We start from the raw sequence: 15,624 nt of genomic DNA on the forward strand, positions 1-15,624 counted from the left end.
TCTGTTAGAAAAGTATCGGAACTTTTTTATTTTTTTCAAAAACCTGATGGATTTGAATCACGTGTGCTTGCATGAGCAAACCTTGAACCTTCGTGCGCATGCGTGATTTTTTCACGCCTGTCGGTTGCGTCATTTGCTTGTAAGCAGCCGTTGTGTGAGGATGGGTGTAGTCTCTGACCGTTTTTTCTTTGCAAGGAAATGGCGGAACAACTGGAGCAGCGCGACTGCATCAAATTTAGCTAGAAACTGGGCCACAGCCAGGTGGAAACCATTCGGATTATTCAGACGGCTTTCGGTGACGATCCTCTGGGCATCACACAGATTAAGGAGCAGTCCAATCGGTTTAAAGATGTCCGCACAACGGTGGAGGGCGCGCCGCGCTCCAATCGGCATCAACACGCTGAAACGACTGGATCATTTCCAAAGTGAACACTGTGGTGATGTGGGACCGTCGTGTGATTATCCGAAAAATTGCGGAAGAGGTGGACATCAGCACTTTTTCAGCACATTCCACTGTGAAATAAATTTGCCATGAAAAAGTGGCGGCGAATTCATCGGCACGAAGCTGATGGTGCAGCAACAGCGCCTCCGTGATGAAGCCTCACAGGACATGTTGTGGCATGTCCACCTCAGCCACAATTTCTCGGATAGTCACACGACTGAAAAGCCACCGAAAGCCGTCTGAATCTTCCGAATGTGCAAGAGCTGGAAGAAGAAGAAGAAGCTGCAATTCAGTTATAGTACTATCATGGTATTCTTCTTCTGATTCTACTAGGGGCAGAGGATTTGTTTTACCCCTTATAAGCAGCAAATTTACCAGATTCAACATTAAGGCACAGGAATCAGTTCCCTCATATTTGGAAGCTGTTTGATCACACTGTCAGAACTTAAACAGCACAGCAAACAGAAAGACAACGTCACTCTCAATGAGTGACTTAAAGTGAGTCACTCAGAGTACCGCCTTGGCAAAAGTAATTTGAAATACTTTATCTGTTTTTCCAAGTTAGAGGGTGCAGTGGCAGCCACAGCATTCTTTACAAATGACCTGCATCTTGTCAGGTTTCCCATCTTTTGTTTTTTTTTTAAAAGCCAGAATAATTCCAAACGCAGATTTAAATGTTTTACGTGCATCAAAAATCTCCTGAAACTGCATGTGCCATTGTCATGAGAATTTTGAAATAGATTTGTTGCAGTAGAAATGTGCTTTGCTTTCAGGCTTCCATCCATGGTGCAGTCAATGTGATTTCATCCATCAATTGAATCGATGCATACTGAATTAATCGATACACTCGCGTCGCGCACATTTGTATCTACCAATTTGTGTCGATTAATCTCTACATCCCTAGTGTGTGTGTATGTATGTGTATATATATATATATATATCTATATATATATATATATATATATATATATATATATATATATATATATATATATATATATATATATATGTATAGTATACACTCATCAGCCACTTTAGGCACACCTTGCGAGTACTGGGTTGGACCTCCTTTGCCTTCAGAACTGCCCTAATTCTTTGTGGCATAGATTCAACAAGGTGTTGGAAATACTCCTCAGAGATGTTGTCCATATTGGCATGATGGCATCACACACTCAACCATTAAACCAGTCTGCCCATTCTCCTCTGAATTCTGAAATGCTCAGACCAGCCCATCTGGCACCAACAACCATGCCAAGTCACTTAAATCTCCTTTCTTCCCCATTCGGTTTGAACTTCAGCAAGTTGTCTTTATCACATCTATATGCCTAAATGCATTGTGTTGCTGCTATGTGATTGGCTGATCAGCTATTTGTGTGAAGAAGCAATTGAACAAGTGTACTTAATAAGTATGTTTGGCAATACCGGACTTTTTCCCTTTGGTACCACTATCATGTCTTGACAAGTAGAAAGTAGTTTTGAAATAAACCCTCATATTTGAGAAGTTGTCCCTTTTGTTATAACTGTTGTGAAGGTGCTATCTTCTTGAGGATTCATTTAAAAACTTTGGGTTTCTCATTTATGCTGTGGTATTTAGTTTCTGTTGTTGTTTTCAACCTTGGTCAGGACTCTGCAATAAACAAGAGACAAAATACTTTACTGTCTCAGACTTTCTGTTCTTTGCAACAAATTGTACATGTACATCTGCAAAAATTTGAATGTCATGAGTATTTTGTGTCTGTCGTTTCAGCAAGCAAAAATCTATGTATATTTTACACACATTATGTACATATAAACTAAAATACATTTTAAAATGTTCATTATTACGACCTGCACAATATATATACATATATATATATATATATATATATATATATAGATATATATATATATATATATATATATATATATATTATATATATATATATATATATATATATATGCGTGTGTGAGTGTGTGTATATGTGGTATGTAAAAGTTTGGGCACCATGATGATTTCCATGATTTTCCTTTATAAATCATTGGCTGTTTGGATCAGCAATTTCAGTTAAATATATCATATAGCAGACAAACACAGTGATATTTCAGAAGTGAAATGAAGTTTATAGGATTTACAGACATAATTCTTTAAACAAAATTAGGCAGGTGCATAAATTTGGGTACCCCAACAGAAAAAAAAATACATCAATATTCAGTAGATCCCCCTTTTGCAGAAATAACAGCCTTTAAACACTTCCTATAGCTTCCAGTTAGAGTCTGGATTCTGGTTGAAGGTATTTTGGACCATTCTTCTTTACAAAACATCTCAGGTTTGTTGGTTTCCGAGCATGGGCAGCCCACTTAAAATCACACCACAGATTTTCAATAATCTTCAGGTCTGGGGCCTGAGATGGCCATTCCAGAATGTTGTTCTTGTTCCTCTGTATGAATGCCTTAGGAGATTTGAAGCAGTGTTTAGGGTCGTTGTCTTGTTGAAAGATCCAGCCTCAGCACAACTTCAACTTTGTCACTGATTGATGAACACTGTTCTCAAGAATCTGCTATATGGACTGGAATCCATGTGACCCTCAACTTTAGCAAGATTCCCAGTACCTGCACTGCCCACACAGCCCCACAGCATGATGGAACCACATCCAAATTTTACTGTTGGTAGCAACTGTTTTTCTTGGAATGCTGTCTTTTTCCGCCATGCATACTGCCATTGTTATGTCCAAATAACTCAACTCCTTCCCACTGTAGCCAAGTGCTTGCTCACAGGGGGTCGTTTTGACCGTTGGGGTTTTACATAATTATTGTATGGCCTTGCCTTACAATATAAAGCGCCTTGGGGCAACTGTTTGTTGTGATTTGGCGCTATATAAAAAAATTGATTGATTGATTGATTGTAGTTTCATTATTCCACAACACCTTATTCCAAAATGAAGCTGGCTTGTCGCAAATGTGCTTTGGCATACCTCAAGCGACTCTGTTTGTGATGTGTATGCAGAAAAGGGTTCATCTGCATTACAGCATCGCACAGCATCTCTTTGTGCAAAGTGCGCTGTATAGTTGAATGATGCACAGAGACACTAGCTGCAGCAAGATCATGTCGTAGGTCTTTGAAGCAGGGTTGACTATGACTGTTTTCACCATCCTTCGCTTCAGCATATCTGAGATTTTTCTTGGCCTGCCACTTCAGGCCTTAACTAGTACTGTGCCTGCGGTCTTCCATTTCCTCACTATGTTCCTCACAGTGGAAACTGACAGCTGAAATCTCTGACATAGCTTTTTGTATCCTTCCACTAAACCATGATGTTGAACAATCTTTATTTTCAGGTCATTTGAGAGTTGTTTAGAGGCTCCCATGTTGCCACTCATTAGAAGAGATGCAAAGAGGAGACACATTTGTTAATGGCCACCTTAAATACCCTTTCTCATGATTGGATTCACCTGTGTAAGGAGGTCAAGGGTCAATAAGCTTACCAAACAAATTTTGTGTTCCAATAATTAGTGCTTAATGTATTCAAAAAATAAAATGACAAGGGTGCCCAAATTTATCCACCTGCCTAATTTTGTTAAAATAATTATTACACACATTCTGTAAATACTATAAACTTAATTTCACTTCTCAAATATCAGTGTGTTCATCTGCTATATGATATATTTAACAGAAATTTCTGATCCAGACAACCAATGATTTATAAAGGAAAATCTTGAAAATTATCAGGGGTGCCCAAACCTTTGCATACAACTATATATATATATACAGTGAGGAAAATAAGTATTTGAACACCCTGCGATTTTGCAAGTTCTCTCACTTAGATATCATGGAGGGGTCTGAAATTTTCATCTTAGGTGCATGTCTACTGTGAGAGACATAATCTAAAAAAAACAAAATCCGGAAATCACAATGAATGATTTTTTTTAAATAATTTATTTGTATGTTACTGCTGCAAATAAGTATTTGAACACCTGTGAAAATCAATGTTAATATTTGGTACAGTAGCCTTTGTTTGCAATTACAGCGGTCAAACGTTTCCTGTAGTTTTTCACCAGGTTTGCACACACTGCAGCAGGGATTTTGGCCCATTCCTCCTCACAGATCTTCTCTAGATCAGCCAGGTTACTGGGCTGTTGCTGAGAAACACGGAGTTTGAGCTCCCTCCAAAGATTTTCTATTGGGTTTAGGTCTGGAGACTGGTTAGGCCACTCCAGAACCTTGATATGCTTCTTATGGAGCCACTCCTTGGTTATCCTGGCTGTGTGCTTCGGGTCATTGTCATGTTAGAAGACCCATCCATGACCCATCTTCAATGCTCTGAGGGAAGGAGGTTGTTCCCCAAAATCTTGCAATACGTGGCCCTGGTCATCCTCTCCTTAATACAGTGCAGTCGTCCTGTCCCATGTGCAGAAGCATGATGCTTCCACCACCATGCTTCACAGTAGGGACGGTGTTTTTGGGGTGGTACTCAGCATTCTTCTTCATCCAAACACGGCAAGTGGAATTAAGACCAAAAGGTTCTATTTTGGTCTCATCTGACCACATAACTTTCTCCCAAGACTCCTCTGGATCAGCCAAATGGTTATGGGCAAACTTAAGACGGGCCTGGACGTGTGCTGATTTAAGCAGGGGAACCTTCCGTGCCATGCATGATTTTAACCCATGACGTCTTAGTGTATTACCTACAGTAACCTTGGAAACAGTGGTGCCAGCTCTCTTCAGGTCATTGATCAGCTCCTCCCGTGCAGTTCTGGGCTGATTCCTCACCTTTCTTAGGATCACTGATACGCCACAAGGTGGGATCTTGCATGGAGCCCCAGTCCGAGGGAGATTGACAGTCATGTTTAGCTTCTTCCATTTTCTAATAATTGCTCAAACAGTTGATCTTTTTTCACCAAGCTGCTTGGCAATTGCCCCGTAGACCTTTCCAGCCTTGTGGAGGTCTACAATTTTGTCTCTGGTGTCTTTGGACAGCTCTTTGGTCTTAGCCATGTCAGTAGTTAGAGTCTTACTGATTGTGTGGGGTGGACAGGTGTCTTTATGCAGCTAACGACCTCAAATAGGTGCTTCTAATTTGGAATAATAAGTGGAGTGGAGATGGACTTTTTAGAGGCGGCCCTTTGAGGGCCAGAATTTTTACTGATTGGCAGGTGTTGAAATACTTATTTGTAGCAGTAACATCCAAACATAGCGATACATGACGATATATATACGTGTGTGTATATATATATAATATATATAGCGAGAGAGACAGAGTGTATCTCAAACTGCTTGAAAGATTCATGGTATTTATACTGTATTAATTGTGACTACAAGTGAAATATTCTGTCTGGTTCAGTACTCACAACCACAATCATGGGGAAGACTGCTGACTTGACAGTTGTCCAGAAGACACTCATTGGCACCCTCTATAAGGAGGAAATAGGAACCTGCCTTGGTGGTGGATGTAATTAGGGAATAACCCTGTTGTGTCTGTTGATTTGCGGACGTTCATGTTGGATTTGATCCATTTTACCAACTCCACTAACGTGTCGCCAGGAAAACTCAATTTGCGACTGAAATCCAGCATGAACATCTGCAAATCATCAGACACAACAGGGTTATTCCCATTCTAATTCAATTCCATCATTTGCACAGTTAATTTTTCTGTAAGTAATTTGGTCGGCGAATCGTTGTGAAAAGGTGTGGTCGGCACGTCAAAGCATTTGTAATGTGTTTGTAATGTGTGCACTGAGCTGCCATCCAGCTGGTATTGTGCTGCAATCAGCTGACAGGCCCCTCCCTGTGCTGCGTGCAATCAGACCTGGCTGTCTGGCCCCCATGTAATCAGATCTGTACATACATATAAGCATTTTATGCAACACATGCGACACACGCACCACATGTGTGTGGCTTTTTGTTACTCCACAGTCATGGGGCACTTATACAAATTTCACATCCAGCTCTACACTGACTGTCTACTGACTGTTGTCATGCCGAGTGCAAATGGCCACACATTTTTTAAGTGCCAAACCAGCGGTGTTAGATGTTCGTGCGTGTCAGCTGGAATTTGGCTGACACCTGCCACAAGAGGGTTCGATGGGTTCACACAGCGCACACGCTGTCTTTCAGCCGCTGGTGTGTGCTAATAATTGTAGCAACAGGTGTGTGAGGTGTTGGAAGCAGCTACGATTTACATGTATTGCGTACAATTCCTGCTTCATGCGCACTTCATGCGCAATTTGACCAAGTTCCCACTATGAGGCCCCGACATCTGTATAATAAAGCGGTCAGAGTGCGGAGTTATACATCAAATGTGAAACGGTCGAATATTTTGCCACCATCTACTCGATATTTTATGGTCTGAAATCTCAAACCATTAACCAATCAGATTTGTGGAACAAATGTAACTGGATTAGAATCTGTGATGAACTGGCATACCCTGGAGACTCTCATCTGCCTCATGCTACAGAATCCAGGCTTTAGTCTACATAAGAATATTTAGCTCATTTACAATTATTAGAAAATTCAGCTGCTCATCTTTTGACATGGACCAGAAAGACAGCTCACGCTACACCATTTTAAAGTTCTGGATTGGCTTTCTGTTAGTTTTAAAATTGATTTTAACATTATTTTCTTGGCTTATAAAACTCTTAAAAGGCCTATCTATTTATCAGATTTGCTTTTGGCCTGTGAGCCCTTTAGAACTCTAAGGTTTCCTGGTGCTGGCCTCTTCATTGTTCCCAAGTCAATACTAAAACTCATGGTGAGGCAGCTTTTATGTTATGGTGCATGTTTGTGGAACAGCCTGCCTGAGGACCTGAGAGGGCGGAGAACTAAAGACCTATCTGTTTAGCCTGGCTTTTAATTAAATTTTACCTTTCACTACTTTTTAATGAATTTTAATGAATGCTGTTTTTAGCATAGAACTACTGCTCTGTGTGTGTGTGTGTGTGTGTGTGTGTGTGTGTGTGTGTGTGTGTGTGTGTGTGTGTGTGTGGTGTGTGTGGTGTGTGTGTGTGTGTGTATTGGTATGGTGAGGATGGTTGGGGTTGGGCTGAGTCTGCGGTGCTATTTTATTGTGAAAGTACTTTATGTTGCATTTTATTTGTATGAAAAGTGCTAGAGAAATAATGATTAATGTATTTATTTATTAAGCATATTTTAGTTTTGCTAAATTTTCATAACAATTGTTCATTTTGTGACAAAAACACCAAATTTGGCAAACATATTCTAAAGTAATGTTTATTTTCAGATGTCCTAGAGCTGACCTCTAATGACCTACAGGAGTCAATGAAGAAATTCACAGGGGTCAATGTTACAAAGGTCAAATGTTAAAGTTGTTCCAATTTTGAAAAAAGTGATGCAAATGATTGGCTGAGTTAATGGGGTTTTAAAAAGGAATAATTAGCACCATCTGTCATTAGTTTTCATATTACGGGGTAACATATATCACATAGAATCCAATGGATGTCAACCTTGTTTGAACTTTACTTTGGAGACCAAACATTCAACCAAGACAAAACTATTCCATTTATTAATCCCATTAGGTCAACCAATAATTTGCATCACTTTATTACCAAATTGGCACAACTTTAACTTTTGACCCCTGTACAAACTGAAATTGACCTTTGTCATCATTTTGCTGTTTAACTCCATAACATTTAGTCAAGGATAGTCTAAATTATACCTTTTTGGAATCAATATGATCAGACAAATAATATGGTATACCTTTCAATATGATTGGAACACTTTTAAATTTTGACCCCTGTGTAATTCTTCATTGACCCCTGTAGGTCATTACAGGTTCAGCTCCAGGATACCGCCACATCTGAAAATAAGCATTAGTTAATCCTCTCCCTCCCAACTCTTCTGTACTTTGCTGCATGGTGAAACCGTCTGATAAGACCGATGATTAAGTTGTGCACATATCATTCAAACTGTATCTACATGAATTACCTACCAATTCCCATTTAAGTCAAAATGGGAGCCTTGGTACTGTCAAGACATGATGTTTGTAAAATGTGTAAAAAAGATTATAATTTTGCCCGAGCTGAAGAGGATTAATTTAGAATATGTGTGCCAAATTTCATGCTTTAGTAACAAAAAATGCACAATCATTTTGCCTATCTGCTGCACTAATAGGCCTCAGGGCAAACTTGGGACCAGTTTCTTCTTCTGACACGTTTTCATGTATGACTATATGAAACCACCTACTCATCTCACAAACCCTACGCACAAACATGAGTGTTGGTGGAGTTACTCCAAAACAAACAAAAAAAAACAACTGGACGCTTGGTGGAAAATTGACAACTGCATCAACTGACATTGAGCAATGACACTTGGGTTGGACTCTATGCCATTTGGTGTAAGATAAAAGATATGTTTAACATATACGAGAAGCCTATTTATTTTACAGTGTGATATATTTTCACCATTAAATCTAAAGGAACCACTATATCAAAGGAACAATAACATCTTTACTGTAGACGCCAACATTCAAACAATTTATTTACTCTATCATAAACAAAATGTGTCACATGGGGAAGAATTTAAAAACAATACAAGTAATTTAGACATTTGGCATTTAAACAATATTAATAAATGGAGTATGAATCACCAGCAATCACATTAGTTTGTCACTTGTCCAATTCCATTAACCCTCTACTCAGCAAACTGATTACCAGCAGTGAAATCGACCAGCAAGGGGCAGCAGAAGAGGCTGAAGGAGGAAAAAAAAAAAAACAGACTGAAATGTCAGTTGGGGTTGAAACATAGCATATATAGCATTATTATGGAATATAAACACACCAAAATAATGTTTCAATGATTAAATGACTTTCCTAAATTATTTGATGTACAGTACATGATACTGAAAAGTGAATTCTCACCTCTCAGATTCATGACAGTGGAGTTTTCCAGCTGAGTGATGAATTTTTTGGCGGTGCAGGTGTAATCCCCGGTGTTTTCAGTCGTCATCGACTCTATGACATACAAGGAGGCATTGACTTGAGTGTCATTGCCGTTAAACATCCAGCTGAAATTTGCAGGTGGGACCGAGGCTGCTATGCACTGCAGCGCCACTCTGTGGCCAGTCAGAGCTGTTGAAGGGCCATTAATTGATATGTTATGCGGTCCAACTGTAATAAAGAGAAACAGATAGTACTATGTAACTGCCACCATAAATACACAATATTACTGCAGCATCTGCATACTGACCCAACTAAGCTGATCTGACTAATTTCAGTGAAAACAATTACAACACACAATTTTATGCCTGCCTGCCAAGAGTATTATGTCATTTTTCCTGAACTGGCAGTCATTTGATCTTAATGTTGATATCAAAATATTTGTATGGTATAATTTTGTAGCATATGTGTTGCCATGGTAAATGCCAAAAACAACAAAACCACATCATTATGCAGATTTCAGTTTAACTACTGATGCCTGACAAGCAGATCTCATTCTTAACTTAATCAGACACCCCAAGTTTTCTCCAAGAAAACATTTTTTTTTTGTTTAAATTAACAAATATGGTTTCTTGGATATTTGGACAATGAAATTACCTGCAACTGTGCCACAGTAATCACAAGCTAGAACATACGCGATTACAATTGACTGGTTATATTACAAATTGTCCTTGTTATATCTCCGTTACCGCTGATGGCAGATTTTAAGCATAAATCACAGACTCCAAGATTCTGTTTTTTACAAGTAAATTTTTTTTTCCAGAAAATGGCCAGAAATACCAATTTTGACCTTTGACCCCAAAATTGCTCATTGTAGTGTACAGCAGTGATAACAGAAACCAGATATTGGTGTTGACATCTATTTATGTCGAACTGAATTTGAAGTTTGAATATTCAGCTAAAAATGACTAGAAATGGTTTTGGGAGTGAAATTACTCTGAGACTTACGACCTGATTTTCTAAGATCCCATTTAATGAGTGCTAAACATTTGTGCTTTGGGTTGAACCATGTTTTGTGGGTGATTTACAAAGTAAAATTGTGCACATGGCAGCGGGTGATCACGTGATGTAGACATCAGCATGTAAATGAGGATTTTATATGTATTAATGGCCATAAGTGCAAAATGAAATTCATTCAGCCACTTGTAGTGTCGCGCCTTCTGCTCTGTTAAATACAAACTCTGCCACATAACTCAGCATGTTCACTCACGCACTAGCAATTTAAAAAGCAAAAAAAGAAAAAAAAAACAACAGCAACAGCAATGTGCTGTTTAAGAAATTTAATTATTATTCCATCCATGGTATTTAAAAAATAGGTGAATAATTATGCTGCATTCTGCTAGAGGAATACACAGAGAGCTGTGCACACAGAAGTGTTCTCTATGTGTTTTATGAACACAGAATGGATCACATCGTCTGTGATCAGCCTACACAGACTCATGAGACAGAAAGATGTGCTCGTATATTTGTGTTGCGGACAAAGTGTGACATGGACTGAGCATAAAATTAATTCAAATTTGGTTGCATGTTTATTTCCTTTCATGCGCCACAAAACTATATCACGGTTTACATTAAAGAAACATATTTTTCTGCCAGTTTTCATGAAATTAAATGCAGTCTTTATGTGAAATTGAAAATACATCAAAGACAGAAATATAATAATCAGGAATTGCACAAAATGTAAAAATGTAATGCAGAACTATGGTCCACTTGTTATGCATGGAGACATTTGTTCTTTACGAAACAAGCACAACATAAACATTAAGTCTTCAAATGTTGCCATGTTACAATGAATGATATTTCTTTTATTCTATCTGCAAGGAGGTGGTGGCATCTCAGGAAACACTGGTCTGTCAAGTGCAGTAAGTTATAACACTGATGTCATGCAAACCGTTAGCAAATGAGGCCCTTAATTGTGTCTTTGATACAATTACCACATTTTACAAGAAAATCACCACAAATTCCTGCTTTTAATTTTTGACAACCATGAAATAAACCATTACTTTATTTAGTAACACATCAGCAAAGTTGTTCTACTGAAAACGTAAACTAAACACAATGTCAGTAATATACGAGAGCTGATTTGAGAAGTTTTGAGCCTGACCCAGAAAAAAACTAGGGCGTGGTTCTTAATCTTTGCATTTTGAGGAAAATAACATTCTGGAGAATGTGTGAAGTTTTGGCTCACTGCATCCAATGCTGAGAAATGTTGATGGAGAACCAACGCCCTACTTTTTCTGGGTCAGGCTCAAAACTTCTTAATCGCCCTTTGTAACTGAAGATTTAACTTGTCATTTATGGTGAGATAATTGTACTTTCAGCTGCACCTGTTTTGTTCAGGGTGGCCACTGCGGATACAGCCATATCCACATTATTATTTGGCAATTTATTCATGACCTACTGTAATATGGAAGAGAAATGGTATCTATGTTGGGAATAACTTACACCAACTTATAATAACTAACACCAACATAAAGATGACACAATTAGCCCATAAATGTGTTTGGGGTGATAGTTTGGGTTGTATGGGATCAAGCACTGTTAGTGAAATTTGCTGCGTTATTAATTATTATGCAATAGTTTTCTTTGAAAATACACCACATTTATGATGTTTTGTGCAGGGACTCACACTTTACAAGGTAGTCAGTCGTCTGCAGAGATCAGTACTCACAGTTGACAGTGAGATTGTAGGTGGCTGTCATGGTGCTGACCGGGTTGCTGACTCGACACTGGTAGGTGCCGTGGTGGGTGCTGTGGACCGGTTGTATGAACACTGTTCTTTGGTCCCCAGAGAAGCTCACTCTGTCGCTGGGATGGAGAGGCTGTCCATCCTTCATCCACTCTCTGGTGCTGATGGTACTTGAGGCATCACATGTGAGGTTGGTGGAACTTTTGCCTTCTATCAGAATGGCTGCAGGGCTGTGGATTCTGGCTCCGGTTATCGGTGCTGCCAACACAGAAGTAAAATCTCTTCAGCCTATAAAAAATTGATTCAAATTGAAACACTATTGTAACTTTATTTGAGCTGACCCACCGTATACATTCAGTGTGGTTTCTTCTTGTTTCAGCTGCCCTGAGTCCACTACGATTGTGACAGTGTAGTCACCGCTGTCCTGCAGCACCAGGTTCCTGAGCTCCAGGGACCCTGTCTGTCGGTCTAATGAGATCCTGTTGGTATATTCTGGAGCTATAGTGTCGCTAGTTGCCGATGTGATGATGGCCACACTCTTGAACCTCCAGCTGATGGTGAGGAAAGGCTTCTCAGGAGGGTCAAGTGTGGTGGTAAACTGTATGGTGCCTCCAATAGTTCCATTGAAAGGTTCTGAAGGTAAGATACCCTGACCCAAACACATACCTAATCCCACCAAAGGTAATCATGGCTGTAATACCTCATAAAGTATAATAAACCAGTTTATTAATAAAAACAAAGTATGAGCCACAGATTAGAATAACGTACCTGACAGAATAAGAATCACAGCCGCCCTGAGTATCTTCTTGTTCATGTTCATGTTTTCAGTCTGTTCTGAAGCTGGAATCTTGATGTGTCTGGAGGCACCTGCTCTTTTATGATTCCACCCCCCCACCCCCACCCCCAGCACAGCACCACACTCCACTCACTAAACCAAAGAACAAACAATTTTTTAGTGTCCATATGTACATACTCTTAAGTGCCAAGGGGGATAGACGTGTGTGTGTTGGACTCACCGGTTTCCAGATCTTCTCGAACAAAACAATGAGGTCAGCTAGTTTTTAAAGAATGATTAACTTCCTGTCCTGATTAAATGGCCTGGGTGCTGACCTCACTCATTGAAAGGGATTTGTACAAATTTGGCACAAGAAATCCATACAAATAAGTTGGTTATAATTTAACATCAACAGTAAAACTAATCGCTTTGGGCTGAAACATTAAAATTTGCCTGTTTTTTCTTTAAATGTGTATTTCTGTGTAGGCTCTCAGTTGTCCAGGTGGTTTCCATAGTAGAGAAGCTTGAATCTTCGACTGGACTGGGTTGCTTGACGTGAGGACGTTTCGCTTCAAATCGCAGAAGCTTCCTCAGCTAAAATTCTTGCTCTGGTAGTCTGACTTCTGTCTTGACTCTTGTAGAGAAAAATAAAACAGAAGGTTAGGTTCAAAACTCCAGCTTTTGCTGGCTTCTGTTTTATTCTTCTCTACAAGAGTCAAGACAGAAGTCAGACTACCACAGCAAGAATTTTAGCTGAGGAAGCTTCTGCGATTTGAAGCGAAACGTCCTCACGTCAAGCAACCCAGTCCAGTCGAAGATTCAAGCTTCTCTACTTTAAATGTGTAATATCCCTCAATTCTCATTTAATAAACAGGATACCTTTCATCTGTATCAGATCAAGCAGTGAGATGTGTTGAATGCCAATCACGTATTCCTTTGAATGAGCACAAAGCATGAAGGAGTTTAACATGCAGTGGTTGAGTTACACTCTCCTTTTATAAATGAGGCAAATCAGCACACAAATCTAACAAAATATTTGTCGATGGAACAGAACGTGACTCTAAAAGTACCTCAGATCTCATGATGGATAATATATTTACACTGTAATCTTGTCATATTAACAGAAGTGAGTCATGAAGTGGGATTGCACCTCACATTTATGAGGTCTTAAGTGAGTGGGTTTGATCAACTATCAGAACTGTGTTTGAGAAGCAGCATTCAAGTGTAGCATTCTTACGAAAGTAGGAGGAGGATCAAAGCTACTCAGTAGACATATAGCGTCCATCAGACCACTTAGCAAACACATTGCTTCCTTCAGTGATTGCAGAGACAGACTGGGGTTTGTCCATTATTTTTTCATAAAGTTCTACCTAAAATAAACAATGAAATAAAAAATAATAATAATCACATTCTTATGAATGAAACCATTTTCCAATATGTGTGACAGCCTTTATATCGAACTTTTTTCCCCTGTCAATTTACTGACCAGTATCGAGATGTTTATGTTTCACCACTTGGGAAACTTATATTGAGAGAGACATCAGCTGTGACATTTAGACCATGTGGTGTTTTTCTCTGGGCATGTTGCACAAGGCTGCAGGAGGTAGATGGTTACTTTCAAGAGGTGAGGATGAGTTCAGTTTTTAGCTTCATGGGAAAGGCTGTGAATATGTATGTACATGTGATTTCTTAGTTTTTTTTTTTTTTAAATAAATTTGCAAAATTACATAGAAACCTTTTCAAATCGTCATTATGGGGTATTGTGTGTAGAATTTTGATGGAAAAAAAAAGAATTTTGTCCATTTTGGAATCAGGCAGTAACATTAAAAAAGGTGGGAAAAAGTGCAGTGCTGTGAATACTTTCTGGATGCACCGTACCTTTGACATGTTAAAGTGTCCTTCCCCAAGGAAACTAACAATGGTATTTTAACAATGACTAGGTATAATGAATTACTAATAATAATAGTGATCTGATCTAGGGGGACATAACATCTGTTGTCCCTGGATTTTTTTTAAAAATTGTCATTTTTTTTCAGTGAGAGCGACATCACACATTGTAGGGTCACAAGTTTTTACAGTCCCATTCTCAGCCATACTGCCATTTTATGTGAACCTCCAGCCACCATAGAAACCAGACTCTGATGGAATACGAACAGACATTCCCCGCATAAACATTCACTCGACATGTCTGTTAGATTTATGACCCCTGAATGGAGTCTTTGGGTGTTTTCCAACTCTGTAAATGTGATCAGGTGTAATTGTGCTACTCTAATGCAAATGAAATGACAGTTTATCAGACAGAGCATGTCAAACCAAACACCTTTACTAAATATAACAACACCCAGTATGGAACCAGCTAACCATCGGTGAGTGGTCAGACCCAGAAAAAGCAACCACAGCTACTTCCAACATGTGTGGAAGAACCCATTCATTAACCAGCCTTCACTAATCCCTTAAAGAAAAGTAACATATTGCCTATTGGAATCTAAGCCACCAACACACATAGCAAGGATGTACAGGAACCAGGCCAAAACGGCAAAAATGGCCATAATCGGACATAGTTTGGAGGAAAAGAGGCGTGGTCAGTTGTGTCAGAATGGATCCAGATTACTTCGTCCACACCTGCATGAAGGCATCCAAAGCGTATGTGGACAACAGGTAGACACAGACTGCTATCAGGTGACCATGAAAGGCGCTGAAGACTGCCCGATGTCCAAATATCTGGATGGCAAACACGGGACCGGAGTGAGAGGAAGCACGGGGTTGTGCAGGGCGCACATGCACACGAGTGTG

At 39.3% G+C, this 15,624-nt stretch overlaps 1 protein-coding gene across 1 annotated transcript; it reads right to left on the bottom strand.

Moving 5' to 3' along the window:
• Positions 1-8,894: 8,894 nt before the first annotated feature.
• On the bottom strand, positions 8,895-12,939 carry LOC117513304 (carcinoembryonic antigen-related cell adhesion molecule 6-like). The gene is made up of 5 exons (XM_034173545.1): positions 12,825-12,939; positions 12,402-12,722; positions 12,039-12,314; positions 9,290-9,538; positions 8,895-9,120 (listed from the first exon to the last, which is right to left on the bottom strand). Exons 1-5 carry the CDS (start codon positions 12,874-12,876, stop codon positions 9,038-9,040), a joined length of 981 nt encoding a protein of 326 aa, XP_034029436.1. The 5' UTR covers positions 12,877-12,939; the 3' UTR covers positions 8,895-9,037.
• Positions 12,940-15,624: the final 2,685 nt, after the last annotated feature.

This window comes from Thalassophryne amazonica, chromosome 7 (assembly GCF_902500255.1).
Source record: "Thalassophryne amazonica chromosome 7, fThaAma1.1, whole genome shotgun sequence".
Taxonomy (NCBI): domain Eukaryota; kingdom Metazoa; phylum Chordata; class Actinopteri; order Batrachoidiformes; family Batrachoididae; genus Thalassophryne; species Thalassophryne amazonica.

Coding starts and splice junctions, on each gene's coding strand:
- LOC117513304 (XM_034173545.1), bottom strand. CDS start 12,876: ATGAACATGAACAAGAAGATACTCAGGGCGGCTGTGATTCTTATTCTG. Junction 12,315..12,401: donor AACCACACTGAATGTATACG/GTGGGTCAGCTC, acceptor CTGTGTTGGCAG/CACCGATAACCGGAGCCAGA. Junction 9,121..9,289: donor CACTGTCATGAATCTGAGAG/GTGAGAATTCAC, acceptor TTCCTCCTTCAG/CCTCTTCTGCTGCCCCTTGC.